Raw genomic sequence first — 27,579 nt, forward strand, 5'->3', positions numbered from 1 at the left:
TATATATATATCTATATCTATATCTATATATATATATATATATATATATATATATATATATATATATATATATATATATATATATATATATATATATGCATATATATGCATATATATTTAAGGATCTCTGAGAATTCCTCTTTCCAGGCATCAAGCTGTGTGCCTAACAAACAGCCATATAAAGGCAGTGATGAAAATATAATCAAATCAAACTTTATTTATGAAGCACCTTTCATACATAAAATGCAACACAAAGTGCTTTACATAAAACAAATACAAACATAAAACGTATTAATGCCCTGCCTCCCCTCCCCTCCCTGCACACACACACACAGAGACAGACACAAGCACACCACAATTCACCCAAGTTACACACATAGACACACACGCAGACACACGGTGTAGACATGGCTGTGCACTGAGGATCCAGGTGAGGAAACGGTAACAAGGAGCCGTCCACGCCAGGAGGTCTCATAGCCCGCAGCTACAAGGGTTTCCTCCACAGAGACCATCCCGGCCCGGACGGATAGAGGAGTCCACACCACAGCGGTAAAGCTGTGGTGCAGAGCTCCACAACCATCCAGGCCAGAACCACCCACAGGACGACCCCCTGCAGGCCAGAGTCACTCCCAGCATGGAGGCTCCCCATGAGGAAACACTGGAGCTAAAAGCTACAAGAAAGCAGGAGAAGATACACTAAAAGAGTTTAAAAAGTATGTCTAGAAATCAAGACATTAAAAACTAAGAGAATAAGACAATATAATGTATAAAATAGACCATAAATAACGACTAAAACATTTAAATATAACATTAAGATAGAACAATGAGAAATAAAACAGGATAAAACAGGATAAACTAAAGATTAATATACAGTAAAACAGAGTAGTAAGATCCAATAAAAATAGGGGTGAGCATAAAAAATGTAAAAGAGTTAAATGAGTCAGTTAGATGGATAGATTTTAGTGGCCTTCTGGTTGGGAGGCTGCAGGGCTAACAACCACAGTACCACACTACCTTACATAGCCTTGAACTTATTATTACTTAGTGCAAACCATGTGTTTCATCCTAACCCTTATTGTGTATTTATTAAAGCCTTTAAGGGTGTTTGAGGCCTGTGTGTTACGTAGTAAATATTGTCATCAGCCTCAGCCCACTGGGCTCTGCTGCAGCGCTGCTGCAGTGCTGCTGCAGCGCTGCTGCAGTTCTGCTGCAGCTCATGGGCTGCTTAGAATTTTGAAAGCGCATGTACTCACATAGGCTGCTCATACAGCTGGATCAATCTCACAAATGCCAAAATAAAAATTGATGACTAAATAAAAGACAGACAAAGTTAACTGGTAAGTAAGACAAAGTAAGACAAAGAACAAGTGAACATGTCCTAGTTATTTTGAGGAGATCATTCTGAGAAAAATCACCTGTTATCCACCTCTACTTTGTGCTGGAGACTCATGTCCATGTCCATGTGTGGCACCCTGGAAATGGCCATTATTATTATTTTATTAGTTCTTTTAATTAACTTGCCCCCCCAACCATTATTTTTCTTATTTAATACAGTTACTTGTAAGAACAGGGAAAATAACCTGCTTCACCTGTGATAAACGTAGGGTAATACCCACGTCGCCAGTAGGTGTCAGTGTAGGCTTGGGGATGGGAATGACGACGCTGTAATCCTGGCGTACAAGAGTGAAACTCCAATATAGAACGTGGTACGGTCAGGAGAAAGACACAGAGCCTATACTGATCACAAACTGTTTTTGTTATATTTGCAGGTGAGGAAAAGTGCATAAGCGCCCTATATATATTTATGTTTAGTTTATTTATCATACAGGTCATTTCTTATTCGTTTCGTTTCGTTTTATTCTTATTCGAGGCAGATATCTGTTGTTAGCCTTAGCTGCTAATTTAGCCACGTCCCGAGGCTAGCCGCAGGCTTGAGAGCATTGTGTGGGTGGGAACACATATAAATGACGTCACACTGTAATATCAGTGACATTACTATACTCTTTATTGTTCTTGTTGCATAAGTTTGCAGAGGTTTATAAAGGATAAAAGCAGCTGATATATGGAGTCTGTTATGTTATGTTTTGCATTTAGTATTCATTTGATTTCCTGTCAGTAATAGTTTTACTGCATTAATCCTGGCGTACAAGAGTGAAACTCCAATATAGAACGTGGTACGGTCAGGAGAAAGACACAGAGCCTATACTGATCACAAACTGTTTTTGTTATATTTGCAGTGTTCTGTGCAATAAAGACAGCAGCACCGGGACATCTTCTGTCATCCTTTTACATGTGTAACACATGCATGGTAAGCTTTGGCCAAGCAGACCATAAAGGTCCTCTGAATACAACTGTGCAAGGATGTGCAGAGTATCAGATTTTGCACATGGATGCACAACCCTTTTATCACCAACATAATAATGCATGCTATTTAATCATATGTAATCACATGCATGTATTGTTTTTATGTTTAACTCTAGCCAGTCACAGCTAACAGCAAATTTGTAGTTTTGTACTGCAATAATACATCAAATTAGATCTAAATATGGGTGTCTGATGTGACAGTCTGGGGTGTGATGCCACTTCCCTCCTCTTCCTGCCATTTTTATTTTAGTTTTATGAGATGCAAAGTGTAAGCATGTTACAGTTTCCAAGAAAAAATATAAGTAATTACATAAGTAATGTTACATTATTGTCATTTTAAAAATTAAGTAATTTTCCAGCTTATTGAGCTTTCATTGTGAAATGGCATTACTTCATGTTGGAGTGAGCCTGCTTTGGCTTTACATGTGAAACTAGTCTACAATGGTGGCTCCTAGAGGGGTTAATAAGCTCACATCAGAAATACCAGTGATAGAGTATTTCCTCATTGGTGGTTAGCACCTTAAAGGAGCATGAGGCAGGATTGAGGCAGGATTTATGAAAAAATGTGTATACATTTTAAGTTTTCTAGTAATAATGTCAGATGAAGCGTTCCAAACCAAAAAGAATGAGCCCTCTAGTGTATCTCTCCGTTGCCTTGAACAGGCTGTGTGCTGCAAAATGTGCTGCAATTCGGGGGCCGAATTTCCCGCGCTGTCCTGCGGATGTGACGTCACATGACGCTGCATGCGCGTTCTCCCCGTTTTCCGGTGCCGGCTTCGCTGTTGGCTGCAGTACCCCCGACGGCCGTCGTGGTGAAGGGTGGCGCTAGAGAGTCTCATTTCTTAAAAGGAGCCTCATGCTCCTTTAAGCAGCAAGCGTCTTGGTTTGGATCACAATTGGGGCTTTTCTTTCTGGAGTTTGGGTGTTCTCCCAAGGCCTGCGTGATTTTCCTCTTGATAGTCCTAACCTAAAACATGAATCTTAGGTTGATTTGTCATTGACCATATCAGAGTGGGTGTGTACGACTGATTAACTGGCAACCTGTCCTGGGTGCACCCTGTCTCCAACCAAAAACACATCAGAAACTCATTCTCATGTGGGTGAAAAACATTTTCACTTCTCATAAGCAGCAAGATTTTGATCGTGGTTATAACTGTGGGTGTTGTTGCTTTTTGAAACTGAAAATGAACCTGTTCTGTAGGCCCTTTTTCCACTTCATGCATTTGCTTAGTCTGACATAAGTGGCAGATATCACTCATGTTTATTGACACAACAATTAGTCCAGAGAGGTCCTGCTGTAGACAGGAAGATCACATTTATTTCCTTGATTATCTTACGTGATTGTTTGTTTGTTTTTTTTTTTTGGGGGGGGGGTACAGTATAAACTGTCCAAATGTAGGAGGAAGAACAAGAAAAGTGTTGCTGATGGAGCAGAAAAGCTTTAATCTCAGAAATGTTTTACCAAGGATTCATCCTCGTTTGTTCAGAAGGATTAGAAACTGGTGTCAGACTAATTCTGATCTTTTTATCCTCCTGTTTTTGATGTTCATACATCTAAAAGACATTAATCCTTCCTAACTTGAATACACATTGTTGGGTCTCCCACAAATCCTGACAATTATGCGCATTGATGTTGACTGTCTTCTTATTTTGGTTTCAATGCAAAATAACATGGTTTACTGCAGTCGTATGAATTAGGCAACAATAAAATATGTCTCACATGTGGAATATGGAGTCACAGTGGGAGGTATTTAGTTAAAGTTAAGTTAAACAAATGAATTTGCTAACAGGGTGAACTCATGTTCATATTTATGAATTTGTTTATTTATTTGACACGTTTTTTGTCGTCATCAGAGGAATCAGTGTCCCAGGGGCCTCATTTATAAAGCTTGCTTGCGCACAAAACAGGGCTTGAAAGATGCGCACGCCACCTTTTACGCAAAGGTTGGGATTTAAAAAAAAAACCTTAACGGGAAAATGTGGGTATCTTTACGCAGACTTTGATCCTAGTGCACGAACATTTTGAAGATATGGGGAACTGGCGACGCAGACGGTGAGGTGGTGAAATGAAGCCAGATTCATGTCATACTTTTAATGTCATCACATATCAGACTTATAATATAATAGCGCTGATCGTGTCCCTCTGTGTTTGAAGCACAGCGTCAGTCAGTCGGCCACTTCCTGGTGCGCCATGCACTTGGGACGTTCTGGTGCTGCTGCTGCAGCCGCAGTGTCAGGACACGCCGTGCCGGGAACCTCCTCGTCACCCACCGCTTCCAACTGGAGAGTGACTGAGGACATAACTCTTGGCCTCCACCTTCAGATCACACCACTTTATTATTTCTGCCACAGATCTGTCCGTGGCACTCACGGCGTTTACAGCAGCAACGACATGCTGCACTCACTCGCTTTATTTTTGTTAGTGATGCCACTACCGTGACCACCAAATAATGTTGTTTTCCTGGCCTTCACCTCACAAGCATCTTGATCTCGGTCTCCGTGAAATTTAGTGGCACGGTTGCCTGGCTCGACACATGTCTCATTCATCCTGACGCACAGCAGAAACAGGCTGCAGGCAGGCGCTGCGCATGCTCAGCAGGCTCATTCATATGCAAATACAGTCATCGAGTACTTTGCATTCACCATTCATGGTATAAAGTGGGCGTGTAGAGGGCGGGATATGAGGTGCACGTGCGCAACCTTCCCGGTGGACTGTGATTTATAAACAGAAGATTCCGTGCAGATGTGCGTGCACACGGTTTTATAAATAAGGATTTTTTTTGTGCGCACGCCATTTTTGACTTTTGAGCGCACGTACACTTTTTGTATGAATCCTACGCACTCTTTTATAAATGAGGCCCCAGATCATCTTTGGATGAGTTTGGATCCATGTGTTCTGGACTAAAGATGAAAATAATCATCTCACTATTCTGCAGTGGTAAGGGGTTAATGCTAAGTATCAGTACTTTTTGAAAATGTCATTTACATTAAACGTCTGTGATGGCAATATGAATGAAAAACTATTTTTCCCTGAGCATCCATCCATTCTTCTACAAGACAATCCAAAATATAATTCTGCACACACTAAAAAGGCACTTCCAAGAAAGAATAGAATACTTTTGCTATATCTGCCCACCTGAAGTCCCGACCTATCCCCAGTGGAGACTGGATGGACAATTGTGGATTAAAACAACGATGATCTCATACTTTTTCACAAGATCATAATTGAAGCTGTTCATGGTTTATTATACTAAGTGCTAAACTGCCTCTCAAGTGTTGTGAGAAGGAATGGCAATATTAATCTGATTTGTGCATAATGTAAAACAGGGTCAGATGGAAACAGGTGATCTTTTCTTGCGATCGCCCTAAAGGGAAAAGTCAAAAGAAGAAGATATTCTATACATATTTCGGATACACAATTAACAGAAATACCAGTCGGGGTTGAGAAGGAAATTCAGCTGCTCAGAGCTGGCAGAGCTAAAGAAGAAAGGTCAAAAGCTCAGCAGTATAAGCTACAAAAAAAGACAAAATTCATACAGTATTTATGATGTACTGCGTCTGTAGCAGTGCCTCACACCTCCACACCTTGTCAAACAATTAAAAGGTTTTTTTTTGTATAGACCTGAATAGCATTTTATTGAAACTGGGTTCTTTTGTTTATAAAAAAGGATTTATTGTTTTTCTTTATTTTTCAATCTTTCGTGAAATGCAATTTTATTTTCAATGAGCAAATCTCCACTCACAGTAGATGAGGAGGTTCAGGGCTGTAAATCTAAAAAGAGCATCTGAGTAATTTTGATCTTATAATTTATAAACTGTCCTCTAAAATGGGGAAACAACTCTCCACAGTGTCTCCATCTATCATGTCTTTTGCTATAAAGCAGCCATGTTTATATCTGGCTGCCAAGCAAATTTTATGCAAACCTTTTGAATTGTCAGGGGAAATCAAATGTGAATCAGGAGTGGTCTATTATTATCCATCCCCTTGGTGGACGCAAATAAATCGGCTTTTTGAATGTCAACTAAAGCTAAGCAGGGTGAAAGCAATTGTTTTGTACTGTTTAAGCTCCAAAATTTCCTATTTTAACCTCACACTCTTTGCAACTTCACACTACATGAACTAAACTAAATGAAAAGGGCAGTAGATTATTATTTAAAACTAAATAAGCACTAAATGCATCCAACTTCCACAAAAAAAGTGCAAAAAAATTGAAAATCAAGTCTCAAATGTGCTATGTTAAAACTGTATATATGTTGTCTTCTTGTCTCTGCAAACTGCACCTTCGCTATAATTGAGTGACAGTGAAAAAGTAATTGGAAAGAGGAGGACAAATCTAATCAAGGAGCAAAGAAGGAAGCTAGGAAAAATATATACGGTTTATTGAGAAGTGACAAAGATATTAGAGTGGTATGAGTGGCAGGAATAGAAAATGTCATGTTTTAGTACGTAACGTTTTAGTACTGTAACAGCTTTGAGATCTGAGAGAAAAAATAATACAATTATTGCAAATATGATAGACTGTACAGGTATTATTGGTCATGGAGGTGCAGTTGTCAAAGCTTCTTTTCTTGCATCATTTTAAAGGTTATTAACTAAGGGGGATTAACACTGGCTTTTATTTCAGAGTTTTAGAAATCATTTCTGTTACATACAATTGTTTAGCTACCCAGAGACACTGTGAAGCAGCAAATGGTTGAACCACAAGGGTAAATCTACATTATTTGAATTTTGGACACTGTCATAAAAAACTTTGGCACAGGAAAACTGATAAATACACAGTAGGATACATTTACTTTCTGATTGGTAGTTGGGGTTTTTGTTTTTCACTGATGGCATTTTTTTCTTTTTTTCAGATTGTAGCAGCTATGTCAGTACAACATTTCAGTGGAGCTGTATTTGCATTTAAAGAATGGTGCGTTACAATTACTGACACCTATTAGTTAAGTTGTAGATTGCAACCATTTCAAAGCCACCCACACAAGATCCAGGGCTGAGAAGACAGGATTGATGCAACATTTTTTTGAACAAATTTAGCTTCTGGTTTCTGAAAATATGAATTCTTTCTTACTTGTTACTTGGTAAGCCAACAGAAAAACACTTTATTTCCAAGAATCCTCCAATGGCAGGATGACATGCAGGTACTCACAGAGGTACTTTCACAAGGGACTGTGCAGGAAAGTGAAACTGGCTCATATACCATTTTGCAGGACCTATGGAGGTGGCAGCAGGACGATGGAATAGTGTGACCCTGTCTAACAGGTTTGACATAGTTCTACAGTCATACAAGATCTCACACTGTACAACTATCATCTGCTTAATCTTACAAAGTCAGTTTTAAAGACATGTTAATAATCCAGCTTCACACAAAAGTGGAACGGAAACACTTTTTGCGCATTTTCACGTCTCCGGCAGCACTGGATGGTAAATGGCTTTTATATATATATATATATATATATATATATATATATATATATATATATATATATATATATATATATATATATATATTTCCAGCTGTACTCCTACAGCCCCAAAGTGCTTTACACTGTAGACATTCACCCACACACGCACACACGCACACATTCACACACCAGTTGTCGACGGAGCTGCCATACAACGGTGGTGGCCTGACAACCAGGAGCAACCGGGGGATTCAGTGTCTTGCCCAAGGACACTTTGGTGGACACAACTAGGGTTCGGACCACTGACCTTCAGGTTCATGGGCGAACGTTCTACCAACTGAGCCACCTTCCCCACTATGTGACATAGACGGTCAATCTGAAGCCATCAGAATCTAGTTTGCAGCTGTTTATGGCCTCATAAATAAGATATGGTTGTGCTATAACATTATTTAAAATCATTAGGCATAACTGCATTACATAAGAGCTTTGCCACTAAGCGTTTTATTGAATGATCATCTGCTGCCTTCATCCTCTGTTGAATATTTTTGCGATAGTGAAAGTGGCAATCACAATCATTTGTCAAAGACTAAAGACGTTTTTGTCCATCTTCTTCAAAGTCAAGATCTTCTTTTCCCATTGTTCTGAAGTGATGTTTTGCAGCATGAGACACAGAGAGTTTTGGGGATATTGAGAGGGAACTAGGAGAGGTATGCTCATAAAGACTATCAAATTCAGAGTTTTGCAATGGAAATGCGAGTCATGATGAGACTTTCCTGAATCATTGGCTAGAATGGATGTAGAATCAGCGGACACTGGTGGTAAACAATCAACAACAATATACAAATCAATATAATAAACCATACTTTAATCGTAACTTTAACATGTGCAAATATATGTATATTTTGTAGGTTATGTGGCATCATTTCATGTTGCATTCAATTGACTTATCAGTAGATGAAGTACCATTTTTGACACTGTCTGAAAACATTTTCTCAAGCAGTCTTTGGTCGACCTTTGAGATGGAATCATTCACGCTGTACGACATTGAACTGCTGATTTGGAGTTACGTCAAAAGATTCACCTTTGTCTACAACAACCATGCATCATTCATTGTATACCCAACCCTAGAGGATGATTGACCTTAGTCTCACAAAGGCAAGGGCATCTTCAACTGAGAATTGGTTCAATGAGTATGAATAATGACTAAAACTGTGAAAAGAAAAGAAATATATAAATCCATATGGAAATAACAGCCAAACAATCAGATTCTAATGAAAAACAGCAAACACCATTCCTTGGTTAGGTCCGCAATCACTCCACCCATCCATGTTTGTGTTTCCTGTTGTTCACTTCCTCTTCACATGGTGTCTTCTCTCATTTCCCTTTGTGCTTTTTGAATATGGCGTAAAGGACCTTCAAGGTGGCAGCAACGTCCTGAGAGACGATATCTGTCACAATTTCCAGAGGAGACATAATGCAAAGTCAGCATCCAAGCCAAGGCAGTAAAGATGTGACAGCGCTATCACCAACATTAGCTAATAGCTACTTTTACAAGGTCAAAAGATCGGACGGGGAAAAAAAATTAGATAGAAAGTTAATCAATATGCCTTTGGTGAGGCGAGATCCCAACAAAACTGCTCGCTGCTGTGAGATGCCCTAAGTGAATGAAAGTGACATAACGATCTACAGCACCACCGCCTAACCTAATTAATGCACGCAGCATGTTTCTATTTGAGGTCCTGAGTTCTGGGATTCCTCCTTCCATCACAGCAATTATAACGTTGATTAAAAGACACAAAAAAAGGAATTAAATTAACCACTTGCTCCTGGCTTCAATTAAATGGTACCCCTCACATTGATAGTTATCTTGCTGAAGATTTATTTCAATATTACAGACTACTCTGCAGGGCTGGTGAGTAGAATTGTGGGAAAGTCTTGAAGATTTCAAGACTGAAAAGATGAGAGAGCATCTTGTCAGTAATGGATCTGCAGGGAAGAGTAGTTGAGCCATTAGATATTGATTGACTCACACACTAATGCCCCTTTTCCATTATATAGTGTTTGACTCGCCTCGCCTCGGTCGTTTTCCATTACATTTCAGTGCCATCTCGATATGGTTGGGGGATCGTTCTTGTTCCACGTTGTCCCATCGAGCTCCTGTTGGCGTTTTGAAATTACACCTGTCTGACAGCGTATACATTTTGCTGATGCAGTGATAATTTGTCGTTCTACACGCCCAAATAGGTTACGTTATGTTACGTGGATAACGCTTTCCAACTTGCCTTCCCTCCCCTACACTCGTCTTCAGGCATGGGTGGCAAATAACACGCCTTATGTTTATATTACCCACTGCACGTTAAACACGTGCTCATCATCCAGCGATTATAGCAGTTAACGCCTTTAGAGACTCAACTTGGTGCACTTGGTGTCAGTGACTCGGGACATGCGAGACTTGTCACTGACTGGACCACAAAGTAGAGGAAAGGGAAAAAATACATTGGGAAGGAAATATTGTGCCTTCCTGAGATTATTGTGAATGTACAGCTGGAGAGTGGAAGTAGCGCCATTGCATCTTATGTCACATGATCCCTGTGTGAAAGTGGATAAAAGGGTGGTACAGTACCTCTTCCAAACTATAACAAACATTGAGAGTTAAGAATGTGGCTGTGTTTCTCAGGGAGTAATGGAGGAAGGGGGAGGAAAGATTTGGTCAAATATCAACACAATGCCATCCAAAAATCCCTTACAGTGCCTTTAATGTGATAGTTCTCTGAATCCCGATTAACATGAGCAAAGTCTGCTGACCATTTCCCATATCGTTTTTCTGATTACTCTTGCTATGTTTGTTTCTTTTGCTGCTCTTAATTCAGCCATGTCAAATTATGTGGCAATAAGTGAAGAGGTTTTGGACCAAACAAAGTTTTCATTATAGAAGTGTAAACCTTTGCTTAAACATACCAACAACAAAATAAAACAGGAATTTTCAAATGTGTATATGATGACAAATATCCAAAATATTCTAACCTGTCCTACAGCGTGACTTTTAGATTAATGTTCACAGGCAGAAGTTTTTGTCACAAATAAATAACTTGCTATTTCATTGATTGAAGTCTGATAACTAACAGTTCTATATAGGAATTGACCTACACGTCTGTACAGCACGTTGGTTTCCTTATGGTATGTTAAAGCGCTTCATAAATAAAGTTTGGATTTGTTCATTGATTGATTAATATTTAGTTTTAAATTACACTGATACAGCGCTTTTAACACAATCACATATACTTAAATAGAGTAGCAGTGGCCATTTATACAGATAATTTTATTATTTTTCATAGAAACACCCTGACGGCAGAGGTTATTTGCCTGTGTCTATCAGCAGACTCCAGGGTGACATCGTACCCTTGAGACGTCTCCCCAACTAAATGACTGAAGCTATCATCCGCACTGATACTTATCAGGACAAGAGTCACATTCATATATAATTCAACAAGCAATTCGGTCTTTCCCCTCAAAAGACTGTAAAAGCCTTGACTCAACAGTGCAGCAGATTCGATCCCTTTTCCTCATCTCACATTCATTCTGTTGACAAATGCCCTCTGTCAACAGAGGACATTTAAATTAGTTTGATACTTTTGTCTCTGTGTTTTTGGTTTGTGGGTCACTTTTTCTTTTCTTTTTTTTTCTTTTCTGTTTTGCAATGTAATGTAGTTTAATTTGCTGGGAAACAAGTCACACAGGTCCGTTTTTTTCCCCTTACCTTGTGGGTCAATACTGGGCAGCTGGAGGTCTGTGTCATTCAGAAGGTTAAATGCCAAAGTCACATTTTGAAGCTAAAATTTGAACATTAAGACAGAAAAAAAAGTCAGTGAGCCACACCTTGAATACAGTTTTAAACTATACACATAAAAAGGACTTATACATTTAGAATCACACACATAGCTGATAATTTTATGGCGAACTTTGTACAAGATATAAGGCTACAAATATGCGAGACACATCAATCAAATCGCGATATTTAAAAAACAACAGTTGAAAAAAGATGTTCAAAGTGCAAATAACAAAATAATCAGTTTATTTATTTATTCAAGTCATAATTTTCATCATTTTCATCATTTCTTTTGTCATATGTTTGGTAATTATCTGGTAAAAAACTGGAAAACACTTGACTGTGCTCTTAAGGGGTGTTGCAGTTCTTCTGAAGATAAAATTGTTTCTTTTAAATTGGAGACTAAATGAGTCACACATTGTCAGCAACATTGCAATGTAAGTGTAACTGGTATCTCCAATTATATGTGAAATATCACCATGAGCTGCTTGGAGCTGGCCAACAACGATATTATGCAAAGTCTTCATTTCAATAATGAGAGTCTGGAAACTTGGTGTGTGTCAGGCCCTGTGAGGTTTTGGAAGTCAGAGGATAATCTATCAATGCAGTGGGCAACAACAACTGTTCCCTAACAGATTGTTTGTAGAGAAACAATGTGGATAGTTTTTGTGGTGTTATATCTCAGTTTTCCCCAATATGCCCACATAAGAAAGAAGCCAAATAAGTTCTACACCAACTCGGAGGCAAAGACTGATAAGCGGGTTCAGCACAGACCCACACATGATGAAGTAAACAATCACAGCCATTCAACCTTGGGAAAATAACCTGTGGAATATCTGCTATGCCTGAGTTATAATAGAGACTGAATAATGTTTAGGAATGACACGCAGTAAGGAAACGCTTTCATATCGTTTTCTTTTTGAAAGTCACATTTCTGGTGATGCTGCAAAGTCTGTGTCCCAGTAACCTACTATGTGACCGATATTATTTACATAATTCATATGACATGAAAATTAAAAAAGATATTAATTGTCGCAAAATCTGAACTCATCAGATTATTCATGAACTCTTCATCACATCTTTGACACAAAAGAGTGTAAGTCATCCTAGTGCCTGAAGTAAAGTGTGATCAAAGATAGCAGTCTTAGCCATGATAATTATCCATGTACTTTTATGAGGGTATTTGTATAAAATATTAACCTTGTTAAATCATATATTGCAAAAAGAACTGTTTTTAGCTCATGTAGCATTAGATTAGAAATAAAAGATTTATGAAGTGATAATTAATGTGAATTAGAGGAAGACAGATCTGTGTGTTAAATTAGAAAAAAGTACTCTCTGTGTATGTCAGCGATCAAAGTATTAGTAAAATAAAAGACGATATAAAATAAAAGTTGTCAGTTTCTCTTTTCATTTTTTTTATAAATGAAACATCAAATTAAACCCACATCTGTGAATCATAACATACCATCTCAGAGTTACTGGTGGGGGTCAGATTGAATTCAGAGAGTGGGATGAAGAAGCCTTCCAACTGACCAATCAGCAGCAGGAGAATCACTCCATCAGCAAACTGCAAACAGAACACACACAGGACAATGGAAAGGGTTTACAGAAGGCAATAAAATCCTAGTGGGTCTATTTTTATTGTGCGGCAGGTAATAAACCAGCATTGGTTTGTACCTGTTGGTCCATATCAGCCACCTGCAGACCGATGGATGCCATATTCTGGTTGACAAAATGCAAGATGGCCTGAAAATTGAGCAATTATGTGGTTAGAAAGTTGGAAATGCATGTTTGGCTGAGCTGTAGTTGACAATTTGAAGTTATCTTTGTGAAAACCTGAAAAGATAGCCAGAGTGGAGGATTATACTCGTCTTCTAACGGATTTACATCTTTTGATCCATCACTCTGTGAGACTGCATTGTAAAATGTGCTAAAAGGGATTAGTCAAATAACAGATTAGTGGGCCCTTGATAGCTCAGTGGTTGAGTAGGTGCCACTTACAGAGGCTATTACCCTCTTGCCTGCAATGCAGGTTTGAGTCCCAGCCTGTCATTCTTTGCTGCGTGGCTCCCCTCTCTCTATACCCATTTTCTGCCCACCTACTTTCAATAAAAGGCCACAAGTGTCACAAAAGCTTTATAAAAAAACAACAGATTAAGCAAATGAAAGTTAGCTGATAACTATAAAAACATCCAGAGGATCAAGTAAGTTCATACTTTTATAGTTCATGAACAAATAAGCATACCTTGTTTCATGGCAGTGTATGCAATAATTTTCAAGACCTATTAGTCAAAACTAAGAATACAACAAAGAGTTTTCACCTCCTGGGTCATGCAAAAATTATATCTAGCACCCAACCTGCCAATCAAGCCATGAAGTCAAGATAAGAAGCCAGATAGAAATCAGAGCTACATACTTTCAAATGTTAACATTTAAACAAAACAAGAAATCGTATGGTCCCCTTTTTATAAACTAAATATCCTTGTGTGCTCCAAGAGCAGTGACAGGTGGAAAAAAAATCTGAATCTAACATTTTTGGAAGATGCAAATCATTGTTACCGTAGGAAAGGCTTAATTTGTTGGAGTATGGCTAAGATAATATTACCTTTAAATCTGTATTCATAAACAAAAATGCAGTCATCAACCTCATGACTGTAAAAGAAGAGTGCAGTGCTTTGTTTATTCTATGTGAAAACACAATATTCTGTGCCTGACAGCAATTATTTGGTCTTATTTCGGTCAACTGTCCCCTGTACTAACATGCACTGCAATTTTGCGGCAAACTCATGTTTTATTCTAACTCAAAATCTCTTTAGTTCATGCTCCATCCCTCCATTATCTATATCACTTATCCCTGTTTAGGGTCACACGGATCTGCTGGAGCCTATCCCAGCTGTCAGGATGGACTGGGATATGCAGCAGTTCACCAGTCCATTGCAGGGCAGTAAATAGACTGAAATGTTCCTTTAAAATCTATTTTAAAAAGTACAGCCTTGCCACTTTGTTTGGGCCATTGTAGGCCTGAAAACATTTGATTCAGGGGGGTTTTCTGGTCAGAATTATTCACTCTGCAGCCTTAACCACAAATACTGCTGCCTTTACTGCACCTCAGACGCTGAAACCCTAGTGGTGTTTTTCTTCCTTTTACTTTACTATGTAAAGGAAATTCTCATCAGCAGCATTCAGTTCATTTAACTTGTGAATAAATGATCTAATTATGCTCTAAATGTACTCTGCTACAAGTTCTACATCCTGACTTTTTTTCTGTTAAAAGTTAGAAGTTAGAAAATCCAATCCAAGTTTCCACACTCCATTACGCAATCACTGATGAAACGTTGCCCACATGAGGAACAGATTTTGACATCAGCCTCTAAAAATAAAACACAGAGGAGATGAGTGACAGTAACACTAAGGATTTACAGAGCTGATGTGTGATGGAGGAATTATAAACATTTTAAGCAGAGGACAAGCTGTTAGGTTGCTTCGGCATTCATATCAGCTGGGCCGATTCATGGTATCTCTCACTATGTGAGAGTGACTTATTTGATTAAACTTGTGCTTTACCTTTTTAGATTAATGGATGACTTGATTTATATGACAGCTAAGCAAAACAGGATTAAATATACCGTCAATCTAATTTGATTACTCAGCAGTGAGGAGGGAATAACTTGAGATTATTTTGTACCTGCTGCAACTGTCACTCTTTTTCTAGCTGACATGTAAAAATTTCTTTTTCAACATTCACTAAATGTGTTATAACGGTTCTACAGAGTCTTGTGGTAGTTTATCCGAGCTACAACAACGAGACTGCGCCAGAGAGCAGAGTGCTGGTATGAGCTCCGGTTCCTTTAAGTGTCCAGATTTACATTTGTCTGGTAACTAAAAACTGAACACCCATGGGAAGATGGGGATGGAGTCAAGGGGTTAACATTGAGGGGTATGAGGTAGAGGGCTGCATTGGGATTGGGTCCCGCGGGACCAAACGCAAATCTCGCGGGAGCGGGCGGGATGAAGTTTCCTGCGGGCAGGAGCGGGCAGCTAAAAAAAAAACTGCGGGATCGGGGCGGGCTTAGCCTGGCGAGAAGATGGACATAAATGACGTGATAAAGAACCTCAAACAAGGTATTTTCCAAACAAAGACAAAGCAAGGAAAGTCGGACATTTGGAAAAAGTTCTCAATTGTGTGTGACAAAGATGGAGAAGAACTGGACTTTGTTAGTTGTGACAAATGTGCAAAGATTCTAGTTTACAGTGGACACAAATCCGGCACCTCGGGTTTGAGGCGACACGCCTGCTCTATTCTCCCCGGTCAAAGTAAGCTGCTTTTCAGCGATAAAAAAGTTCTTCCTACACACATTAAACAAGAAACGACTGAGAAATGTGTGGAAGTGTGTTCGTGCAATGAAAACAGAGGAGCCACATAGAGATGACCGAAGGGGAAGATTTTGTACTACTTCTGTTGTTCTTTGACCAGAAAATGTCCAAAACACTTAATTTGATTCCAATGTGCCCTACTGCATGAACATGGTTATAAAATAATCTGTGAACACCAAAACATTTTCTGTTTTAGACCTTCTGGCTACGTCCATCTGAATAACTGCATCATGGTTCCAACAGGGAAAATAATTGCCAGAAGTGGTTTTCTTATAAAATAATAGCAATTTCTACAACTCAGATGGGATCCAGCAGGCATAGCATGTACCGGTCCAGGACCACCAATAAAGCAGGGAGCGTGTTGAGCTGAGGTTGCATGAGAGTAAAAGGTGTTAGGGAGATGGCTCTGAATGATTGCACAGCCAATGCCGGTGGGTTTTTAAACACCTGCCAACAAGATAGAATCCCAGCCTCAAGAAACTTGGCAGAAGAGAGATATTCCTGCAACAACCTAAAGAGCACTGCCAAAGCTTCACAGGAACGATTTAAGAAAAAAAAGTGTAAAATTTATCCAAGTATGTCACCTTACATGAATCTAGCAAAACACCTTTTGGATGTTATAAGAAGAAATGTAAAAAAAAAACAACTTTAGTTCAGAGAAGATGGCATGCAAATATCTGAAGGATGTCAAAATATGTGTTTAAAAAATTGCACAGCATGGGCATCCTCCATGTTTTTATTTTAAAAAGAAAAAAATAATAAAGGTATTGAAAAATAGAGGACCAGTCTCAATAGTAAGGCATACTGATGTAGCAGCACTGAGCTTTTACCAACCGGTAGAAACTGTGAACAGTGTTTTTTATGCTTCTCTGTGTTTTGACTTATATCCTTGGTTATTATGATGAATTGTCCTCTTCAATAACATCACACATCAATAACATCACTGGGCCTGCTTACTTTCACTTCCTAACATAAATCGCCACTGCCATCTTAGTTCACAGCCTCGTCATCTACGGCAACTGTAACATAAGTTACAACTGGTCCATAACTCTGCTGCCTGGATCATCACCAGAACTCCCTCCATCAACCACATCACTACTCTTCTTCAACAGCTCCACTGGCTTTCGGTCCACCTCCACATTTGAATGTATTTATTTAAAACAGGGACAATGCACAAAAAAAACATTAATCTTGTAAAACAAGAAGAGATGCTTTGAGCCAGGTTATAGCAACAATTGCTAATTTCCGCCTGTAGTCCCTGGGCAGGAAAAGTGCTAAGCAGATACAATATTAAGATTAATTGAAATAAGACATAATAACCATAATATTTAAAAATTTGACAGAATGCACTAATAAATAAAAGCACGGAAACAAGAGCGCCAAATCATAAAGTGCACAATAGAGACCAACAGCACATACACTCTCTCTCACTCTCATCACACATTCAAACACATACACATACAATACACAGATAACAATCATCCTCATCCTCAACCACACTCATAACCAGACACATACACACACTCACATAATACTCAACAATGTGTGCAAACTTGCTTACTTAGTAACCAGCGCTTTGACAAGCATGAGAATGTGTGAGGATTTGTACATAGAATAAGTTCTGTGGGAAGGACATTCCACTGACCCATGGCCACACAAGAAAAAGAATCAACAACTTCAAAATCCTGCCGTACTCCTTCAAGGCCATTCATAACTTTGCTCCTCCAGACTGGTCTGATCTCATTACCATCCCACCCGGTTCCCGTTGCTTCACCTGACAGTTCCTCCTGCCCGTCGGACGACCACGGGGAGCAGGACTTTCAGTCGCTCTGCTCCCAAGCTCTAGAATGCTCTTCCCCCTGAAATACTGAACCTGGACTCTCTTCCACAATTCAAAAAAATCACTTAAAGCCCACCTCTTACCACTGACACTGCTCTTTTATCTGATTTTTTTTTTAAATATTCCTCCATGTATGTTTTTGTATTTTATCCTGAGCCAACAGATTATGTTGTACAGTGACCTTGAGTTTTATGCCTTATAAATAAAATATATCATTATTGTTATTATTATGATGACCAGTATTATGATACCCAAGAGAACCAGGTAAATGCAAGTTGTAAAACTGCAAAAACAGCCCCTCTAGAAATAAGCATAATATTCCATAAATCTAGTCAAAAAAATATGGTATCCATGCTGTAAGAAATGTATTTTTTCTTGTTTTTTTTTAATTCTTGAAACCATCAAAATGGTCCAAAATATTCCTCTGAGTGTAGTATTCCTGGAAATGAAATACTGTGTTTTCAGGTTGCTACGAATATTACCTTCTGGAAAGTTTCAGTTCTCTGTGATGTCATAGATGGCAGAAAATCATTGCACTGTATTTCTCCCGACATTGGGTATCCACAAGAACAAGAGCTTCAGCAGTCATTTCATGATCACATATTTACAGCTGCATGGATAAAAAAAAATTCCATAGCATTGGATCTGTTAGTACTTTTGACATAGCACTTTTGATTGTAACATGTCTCCAAAGAAATTAGTTTTTCAGTTGTGAATGAAAGATGCTTGACCACGGCTGAGGAGGAATCAGTTTGGTTACCCAGTGCTGTGAACAAAGCAAATGTATGTGTTATTTCTGTTTGTTTGTTTTTTTTTTGTTCTGACACTTCATGGAGGACCATTGTTTGAACAAGGCTCAGTACGGTGCTGGATCCGTAGAAAGACTAAACCTGAAGGCTGTGCTGTGCTGATGCTAGGAGCTCATTTATCAGCAAAAGTGGTAAGTACATTCACTTCAATGCATCCCAAGCAAAAAAAAAGAAGAATTCACTGATGGTGATACAAAGATGGACTTATGTGGATAGTATTTGATATGTGTCTGACTGGCAGCCGGTGGTGTTAATGTTCATGAGCCATTAGCTCATTTAACCTTCGTAAACCCTCCGGGAGTTTGCCCAATCAGAAAGCGATTAGAACAGATTTCTTCATTTTCAGGAAGAGTCTCTCCATTTTAAATTTCTGTCTCTGGTGTTTGGAAATAATTACAATCTTTTGGAGTTATAATGAGTGCAAATTTTCTCCAGAGGTACAAAAGATTAGATTTAGATGCCTGAAAATGTGCATAAAATGGCCACTTTAACACTTTGAAGTGCAATCTTTTTAAGGGCAAGTACCAAACTGTTCATCTGAGAAATAATATTATTAATGAGAGGTTTTACAGTTTTTAATAATACGTTTATTTGATATTGAGCTGGAAGCACTCACTTATGTTTTATAGTGCACTGTAGGTTTTGGTTGAGATAACAAGTAACAATGAGGTTTATTTCCTGCACTAACTCTTCATCTCTTCAACTGAGCGACACCTTGAACGATGTTACCTTCTTCACTGTGTCGACCTTGTGAGTCTCGAGCTTCAGCAGTTGCTCAATGGGGTCTTCTGTGTGGTGAAATAGTCAGAAAATGTGTTAGCAGGTTTGAATGGTGTCATTAAAACCTTAAAAAGGTCACATCAGCTCAACCTCTGACCATTTTCACTCACTTTCAGGATTTCCGGAGGAGTCTGAGGCTGCACAGCTGCAGTAAATGACAAAAGATGTGAAGCGAGACTTTGTCACGTTCACAGGATCAAACAGGAGAAAGGTCTGCTCACCTGTCCTCTGTCAGAACTTCTGTCTGCATATCTGATTTGATTCCATTCTGGTTGACCTAGATGGAAATTAAAGTTAGCCACAACTGCCAGCGGTCCCACAAGATGTGTTTATGCAAGATTAGGGAAGGAGGGGGTTTCTTCAGCCTGGTCAATGACTCACTTCCAAAACTATAACTTCCACCTTCACATTCGATGGCAATTCCACATCAACCTGGAAAAATTTCACCATGGCAACCAGCAGATGAATAGTGGCCAGAAGGTCTTTGTTATGGATGACTGGCAGACAAAAACATGGAGTGAGAGAAAAGAAATTAGCTTGCCCCGATGTGGCATTCGTCATGAAATCCACTCAGCCTCGAAACATCTTGGATGAATTTATTATTACTGAGAACTGATCAAGACTGCTAATTAATTAATTTTATGACAGTTAAGTTCAGTTTTATTAATCACAATATATCTGAAAAATGTTCCCTTAGTCAATTTGTTAAAAATGTAATTTGTTATATAAAGATTTTTAAATGAAAAAATTATCAACACAAATGTTGTAATACTCTTTCAGCTGAGTATTCTTTAAGAGGACATTATGGGTAATGTGGTTATGACAAAAATAAGACTTCTGGTACTATATGGCTTTTAAAAGGATCAAGTAGGCAACAGTTTGTACATTTACAAATCCACAGCAACCAACTGTATTGTTTATTACTGTTCTATGATAACTATTGATTCAAATCATGTTCAGTCATTTAGATGAAATATTGTTTGCAGTAATATTTTATTTAATTTCTCTAGAAACATCTAACATTTTGATGTGCCTGTTAAAAAACAACTGACTCTGAAATCTGACATTTCAGTATACCACAGACTGTTGGTCACATGATTCATGAAAAAAAAGAAGCTGTATGTGTGACAGCTTGTTGCTAGTCAGATTTTTTTTTTTAAATCTTCTGCACATAAAACTCCAGTAACATGTTCTTTCAGGTGATTACAACAGAGTCCCATAGTATGAGCACATTTTATCTCCACTGAAATCCTCACAGCTGGTGTGGGCTTACATGGCCTCCTCGAATTAGCACCAAAGCCTGTTGTAATTTCAAACCGGTGCCAGAGGGAACATTTGTTCACTTGTTGCCTTGTTGTTGTTGCATGACTCACGTTTGACGTCCCATTTGATCAGACTGCTGTCCTGCAGACCGAGCCTCTTGTCCAGCTCCTCCAGGATCACGTCCAGCTTGTGGATCTGAGCAGAGCCGGTCAGCGCTATCTCGTCCACGGCCAAGTGCACACCGGCCAACCTAGCTGCAGCACCAGAAAATTATTGTTTGTATGATTAGAGTCAGATTTGGAAGAACTTAGAAAGGTTAGTTTTTTTTTTTTAATTGATTTTTTTTGTTGTTAATTACCAATTCAAATTACGGTAGAGCGGAACCATCATTATGATCAATGGAATTTAAAAAAAAAACGCATTTCTCACACAGCAGGTGATGAAGTACCAATCCATCGTACAGATCCTCCTCCAGACTCTGCACAACTATGTGCTCTGGTTTTAAAGTCTTATTGATCCAATCAAGCAGTACCTTTAAGGACATAATTAATCACAGTCAGAGACATCAAACACTTTCATCTTTCTGTGACTGCTTTTCTTTGTCAATGTGGCAAATGAAAAAAGCAGCATGAAACCTTTTTTTTTTAAATGCACTTTCTTAGATCTCAGGAACGAGGTAATGGGAAATCTGATGGAAAAGGTGACAAAGTACTACCCGACAAATACGTCATATTTAACCTGCTTCTGCTTGAATTGTCTGAGATGAAATGTCAGTTTTCATTCAGGCAAGGCAAGCCAAGGCAAGTTCATTTGTATAGCACATTTAAGCAACAAGGCAGTTCAAGGAGCTTTACATAATAAAAACATGAAAAGTAAAGAGAAAAAAATTATTGAGTTACAGTTTAAAGGCATAATGAAAAAAGTTAGACTGAAACTATAGAGTTGTGAAGTACTGAAATTAATATTGTTTAAATCTAAATTCAGAATGGTCTAAATAATTCAAAGGCCGCTGTAAACAAATGGGTTTTTAACCTTGATTTAAAGGAACTGAGGGTTTCAGCCATCCTACATTTGTCTGTGGAGCATAAAAGCTGAAAGCTGCTTCTCCATGTTTGGTTTTGATTCTTGGGACACAGAACAGACCTGAACTAGAAGATCTGAGAGGTCTGGATGGTTGATATGGCAAGTCTCTGATGTATTTTGGTCCTTTACCATTTAGTAATTTATAAACTAACATAAGTATTTTAACGTCTATTATCTGAGATACAGGGAGCCAGTTTAAAGATCTTAGAACTACAGTGATGTGGTCTACTTTCTTAGTTCTAGTGAGAACTCAGGTAGCAGCATTCTGGATCAGCTGAAGCTGTTTGATTTACTTTCTTGGCAGACCTGTGAAGACGCTGTTGCAGTAATCAAGTCAACTGAAGATAAACACATGGATGAGTTTTTCAAAATGCTGCTGAGACATTAGTCCTTTGATCCTGGAGATCTTCTTCAAGTGACAAAAGGCCGACTTTGTAATTGTTTTAATATGTCCCTGAAGGTTCAGGTCTGAGTCCATGACTACACCAAGGCCTTTTCAGTTATTTGTAGCTGTACCTGAAGCTGTGTGCTAACTCTTAAGCACTCTTCTTTTGGTCCTATAAGACAACTACTTCAGTTTTGTTTTTGTCCAACTGAAGAAAATTATGGCACATCCACCCATTGATTTGTTCTATGTATCTACTCAACGCTCGTATTGGCTCATGTCACCTGGTGATATTGTAATGTGAAGTTGCGTGTCATCTGCATAGTTATGGTAACTTGTCTTTTTTTATTATTATCTGAGCTATAGTGGAAGTATGTAGTTATTAATTAGGAAGGGTCCTAGGATAGAACCTTGGAGAACTCCACTTATAATTTTTGTTGATTCCAATGTAAAGTTACCTATTGACACAATTAAGGATTTCCATTTGCCCAAACATTCGAGACGCCACCTTAACCTGTTAAAAATGAAATCCAGCATAATTCTCACTGTGACACACTGATCATAGTTTCATCACCTCTTATGGAGTAAGTTAACTATAATGTCCTTCCTTTTTTCAGATATTAGATAAAGTATGATGGCTCGTTTTCTCTTTTTTCTTTGTTCTACTTTTTTTTAAACAAGATACAGTATTATTCCATCCATCCATTATCTATACCCGCTTTATCGGTTGCAGGGTCTGCTGGAGCCTATCCCAACTCATTTTCAGGCGAGAGGCACAGTATTATTCCTTTTTTCTCTTTTTACAAGTTTTCTAAAAGAAGATATACAATAGTATTATTCATGTTTTTTCCTGAACAAACAGTGTCATAAAGTGAGTAAAAACATTATAGAGATCCTTCCTGCTAAGACACAAAATAAATGTTGAAAAGTAGACATAACTTGTAAGACAGAACTATCATTAATAAATGTCTTACCTTCTTTAGCTTTTCAAGTTTGGGGTCCTTTAAAGATGTAGGCTGAATGAGTTTCCTCTTCTCTCCTGAGTGTAAATAAAAACAAAGAGATATCATTTATTTATAATATATAAACTATTCATCATTCATTAGAATAGAACAATTCTGTCCTTGTTTTTTACTCTTTGAATATCTAAATTAATTGGGGTTAGTTTCTTATTTATTTATGAATAAGAAAGGACATTACTTTCCTGTAAATACAGGAAAAGAATCTGGTGCTTTACCAAACTGCAGTAGCACTGTATGAAAAACCAGGTACAAGTTCAAGATTTCAATATGATTTAAGTGGGGAATGCATGACAAGTGCTGATAATAAAATGCACTTGATTATTTGACAAACTACTCTCCATCCATCCATCCCACCCGCTCCATGACTCACTGCAGAGACAGCGGCGTCCGTTTTCAGACTCACTCAGCTCTGCTGTCATTAAAAATAAAAGCGTTGTAGGAAATCCTTCTTACTTTTCATCATTTCACTGCACAACAGTTCACTTCTGTGTCATAGGTGGAAAAACTATTGCACTCCATAACTCAAAAAGTGTATTATGAATACTAATATGTATATTAGTTTTATTAATGTTATTACACAATACAGTCATCTGTAAATAACTTTTATTACTTCTTGTAAATCTTTTTAAATTACTTTTTAAACATCATAATTTGCACTTTTTGTAGGTTAGATTTGACAGTCATCAATCTTCTCATGAATGGATGGCTCGTACAGATCATCCCAAGGTCATCCCATTAAATTCCTCAGAGAAAATGCAAAAAATAAAAAAACTCAAGTGCTACAGCTCAGACTCTGCAGGCCGCTGTTAGTATGTTCAATATTAAAATTCATGACAGTATAGCCTATTTAGAGTAGAAGACAGCTCACGTGTGGCTCATTTGGTACACAAAAACAAACGAACAAAAAGAATACAGAAGCATGGCTTTGGGGCTGCAAAGTTGCATATTAACACTGAACAAGACACGAAGAATAACAGCCCTTGGTCTGATCTCTCTTAAAAATGAGATATGTATAACTCAATAAAGAAAAATATGGGACCAAAGTAAAGATGGTTGGCTATCATGTACAGTTCATCTACCACATATAGCCAAATCCAAACAGCACAAACCCCTGATCGCTAAAGCCAAACTATGAATAGATGGTCTTTCCATCGGGTCACAATATGATACACACCCCAAGTTTACGAATAGACAGAAAACTGTAATCATAAAATAAATGAATCATCTGATAGACTTTGGTCTGACACAAGCCCAACAAATATATATTTTATTTGAAGATTTTGATGCAACAACATAATGAAAATCCCAAAGCGGTTCTTATGAAATGGAATGTCATGTTCCAGTTTTGCTAAAATTGTTTTAGAGGAAATGATTCATCTTCATGGACTTTAAGACTGCAGTATTGTCAAATACATATAAAATTTATAATGCTTTTAAACATGATTTCTCATGAAGTTTCCTCTTCATCTCCCTTCATATTTTATTATCTGCTTTATGGTTAATGTGAGCTTTGTACCTCCGTGCATTCTGAGCAGAGATAAAAGTTTAATAAATTAGGAAATGTATCTAATATTTTAGACATATCATATCCAACTACCAGATTATCAATGGTTTCTGGCTAAATATTTGACATTTCTTGTGGCTGCACGGGTTAATGCTTTTCTGTGATGGGATTTATTCAATTCCATTCAGTTGAAAGTACTATATTAACCCCCAAAGGGAAATTAATTAATTTATGTGACTGAGAAACTTTGATAAAGTAGGACATCTTGCACTTGTTCAAATCAACACATACCCATAAAAGGTTCAGCATCCACAGTTTCTTCCTCCTTCTGATAGTCAAAGATGTCAGCCTCCATCTCTCCTCCGCGGGGTGATTTATTCACTTCAGCTGGACAGTCGCCAAAACATGCAGAATAGGCTGATGCTAAAAGATATTTAGAGGAAGTGACTCAATACAAACTGCAGCGGGGTGAAGAAACACTCTCCATTAGTGTGTTCACTGAGTCCCTCTCTCAGCAGTGGCTTTAAAAGTGTTTGTGACTTTATCCCATCACTTTCTGCAGCTGTTGGGGATTGACAGGGTCACCATCAGTGGAAGGTCAGATTGCACTGAAAGGTATTTTATTGAAGAAAGAAATGTTGTATTTCTTCATGTGTGGAAAAAAACTGTTTTGTTCTTAGTCCAAGTACACAACACTTCTAGAAGAATAAGGTTTTGAAATGACTTTTTTTCTGACTTAGATGTTATCATATTTAACACAGGAGCACAAAAAAATCAACTGATCCGGTCAAAACTTTGTCAGACTGAGAAAGAAAGATTGAGTTTTCTTACTTCCTTTTTCTCGTTTTTCAGCTGCAGATGCGGCCGATCAGATATAGGAGATCCCTGCAGTATTGCAGGGCTGTACCTTTTTCCCTCTGAGCATTACCAAGTTAATAGTTTGGCACAAAGCACAGCGGAGGCATAAAGTTAAACGTCCCGGCAAAAACAGATGTGATCTGGATTGTGTCAAGCTTTGTTTCCTGGGTCTGGAGAAGACAAACGCTTCGGTGAGCAACGTTTCTATCTCTGCGTGTTTTATGTGTATGTGGCTTCCCTTTCCTGAGGTTGACAGTAACCTTTAAACAATTCAGAGTTTTAGAACAAGCTTACCTTCAGCACCCTGAGAGTAAAAACTGGGGGACCTCAGCTGAACAGAATTCCTTGAAGTCGACTCCACAAACTGCCGAAACAGCGTTTTGAGGTGTTGATGGGTTCTCTCAAATCTGAAATGAGGGTTTTGTGAGATCTATCACCACAGTGGGCTTAATTGCACTCAGTTTTACACCGTTGTAAAAGAAAACAGTGTCTCTGAGTCAAAAGGGAAGAAAAGCACAAAAGAGAGGATGTGGCGGAGAAGAACGCAGCACTTCCTCTTTCTGAAACAGCACAATCCAGGCTGTAAATGAGGTTTCTGATGAGGGCCTTCATGTTCAGTGTCACGAAATGCATTTGAGATTTTGAACATATAAATAGGCAGGCTGAAGGGAAGAGAACATGGACGACGACGGGGATGTTTGAAATGCGTTGTTTGAAAAATTGTACCTCAGGAGGGCTCTGAGAAACGTGACACTCACAGACCCCGGGCTCTCAGGCTCAACTCAGACATCTCCAACAATTGGCTGGATCAACTTTATTGACATTTGCTCTCCAGGCTCCTGCATTCGAGATGGGAAAAAAACCTGAACAAATAAAAAGAATGAAAGGCAGAAATGAAGGCAGAGCCGCAGCCTTCATGTGTGCACCTGCCTTGTTGAGAAAAAGAAAAAAAGCCACCCATCAGCCAGACAAATGGGCGGTTTTGGGTGGGGGGGGGGTGTGTGGAAGGTTACTATGGCAACAAAGGAATGAAAGAAGAAAATAAAGGGCCAAAATGAACCCGTAATTCCTTTAGCTAATCCCAAATTGCAGAAATTGACTGTTCTAAACCTAATCTCGCTCAAAAGCCAAACCAAATCTAACCAATCACAAGCGTAAGGGATCAAATGACATTCTGATTCAGTTTGATCCAAGGCATTTATTTCTTTATAGGCACGATACAAATACAAAGAAATGGACATGACTGAACCATTCAGGGCTATCTCAGGGTAAACCGACTCATCCATACACTCAATTATTAAATAACTTTAAAATGCAGAGAGATGTGTGCACTGTTACATCTTAGCAGGTCCCCAGGTGGATTCAGGTTGGTCAATATGAGGATACTCTGTCTGAGACTCCTGGGCAGAGAGAACACATTACCTAGAGGGCAACATCTGATTTCATAGCTTTGAATGCAATGTATGTCCAGAGTCATTCAAAGCTGTTAGGAAGGGATTATAACAAGGAAAAGAATAAATAAATATATTTATGTCATGTAACAAATTTGAAGTTTAAGCTGATTTATAGCAATCAAATTAGGATGTACTCAATCTACATAAATTGAATAAATAAGGCATGTCTCCTAAAATGCAATGTGTCTGCAGACACTTTCAATAATTCATATTGACTAAAAAAAATAACAAGTTTTCTTCTTTTTCCAAAAATATTGAACACATAAGCTGCATATGGTTACAAAGGCAATGGTTTGGTTAATAACAGTATACAACTGCAAACAGTTCAAAGACAACATCAAATGGACGGTTGTTTATGTGATTTGTCTCTGCGATGATGACCTGTCTACACGTCTCAGCTGACGACGGATGGCATAAGGCTGCAACTGAAGCTGATAAATTAACTTGTATTTTGAAAGACATTTTTCATTTCTGAATTTGACTTCAAGTTGCCTGGAAACCTTCATGTTTACCACTGTGTTGCATCATTTCTTCTTTTAATAACACTGTTTGGGAACTCAATAGAACCCAATGCTGTGGCACTTAAAATGAAATATTTTCCAGACTTTTGC

The 27,579-nt window shown here is 38.4% G+C and overlaps 1 protein-coding gene across 2 annotated transcripts; it reads right to left on the reverse strand.

Annotated features, from left to right (window-relative positions):
- Positions 1 to 8,059: 8,059 nt before the first annotated feature.
- parvg (parvin, gamma) lies at positions 8,060 to 26,347 on the reverse strand. Of its 2 annotated transcripts, XM_061722491.1 has the most exons (14): positions 26,241 to 26,347; positions 25,809 to 25,921; positions 24,948 to 25,079; positions 23,105 to 23,169; positions 21,092 to 21,194; positions 20,773 to 20,916; positions 19,781 to 19,896; positions 19,621 to 19,676; positions 19,510 to 19,544; positions 19,349 to 19,407; positions 13,274 to 13,342; positions 13,062 to 13,163; positions 11,525 to 11,597; positions 8,061 to 9,215 (listed from the first exon to the last, which is right to left on the reverse strand). In XM_061722491.1, the coding sequence occupies exons 3-14, from the start codon at positions 25,009 to 25,011 to the stop codon at positions 9,142 to 9,144; spliced, it is 960 nt and encodes a 319-aa protein (XP_061578475.1). In that variant the 5' UTR covers positions 25,012 to 25,079; positions 25,809 to 25,921; positions 26,241 to 26,347; the 3' UTR covers positions 8,061 to 9,141. The 2 variants fall into 2 exon arrangements, with proteins under 2 accessions (XP_061578476.1, XP_061578475.1); XM_061722492.1 differs by lacking the exon at positions 26,241 to 26,347 and having other exon boundaries at positions 8,060 to 9,215; positions 25,809 to 25,937.
- Between the last annotated feature and the right edge of the window lie 1,232 nt (positions 26,348 to 27,579).

Source organism: Cololabis saira, chromosome 5, assembly GCF_033807715.1.
Source record: "Cololabis saira isolate AMF1-May2022 chromosome 5, fColSai1.1, whole genome shotgun sequence".
NCBI lineage: Eukaryota > Metazoa > Chordata > Actinopteri > Beloniformes > Belonidae > Cololabis > Cololabis saira.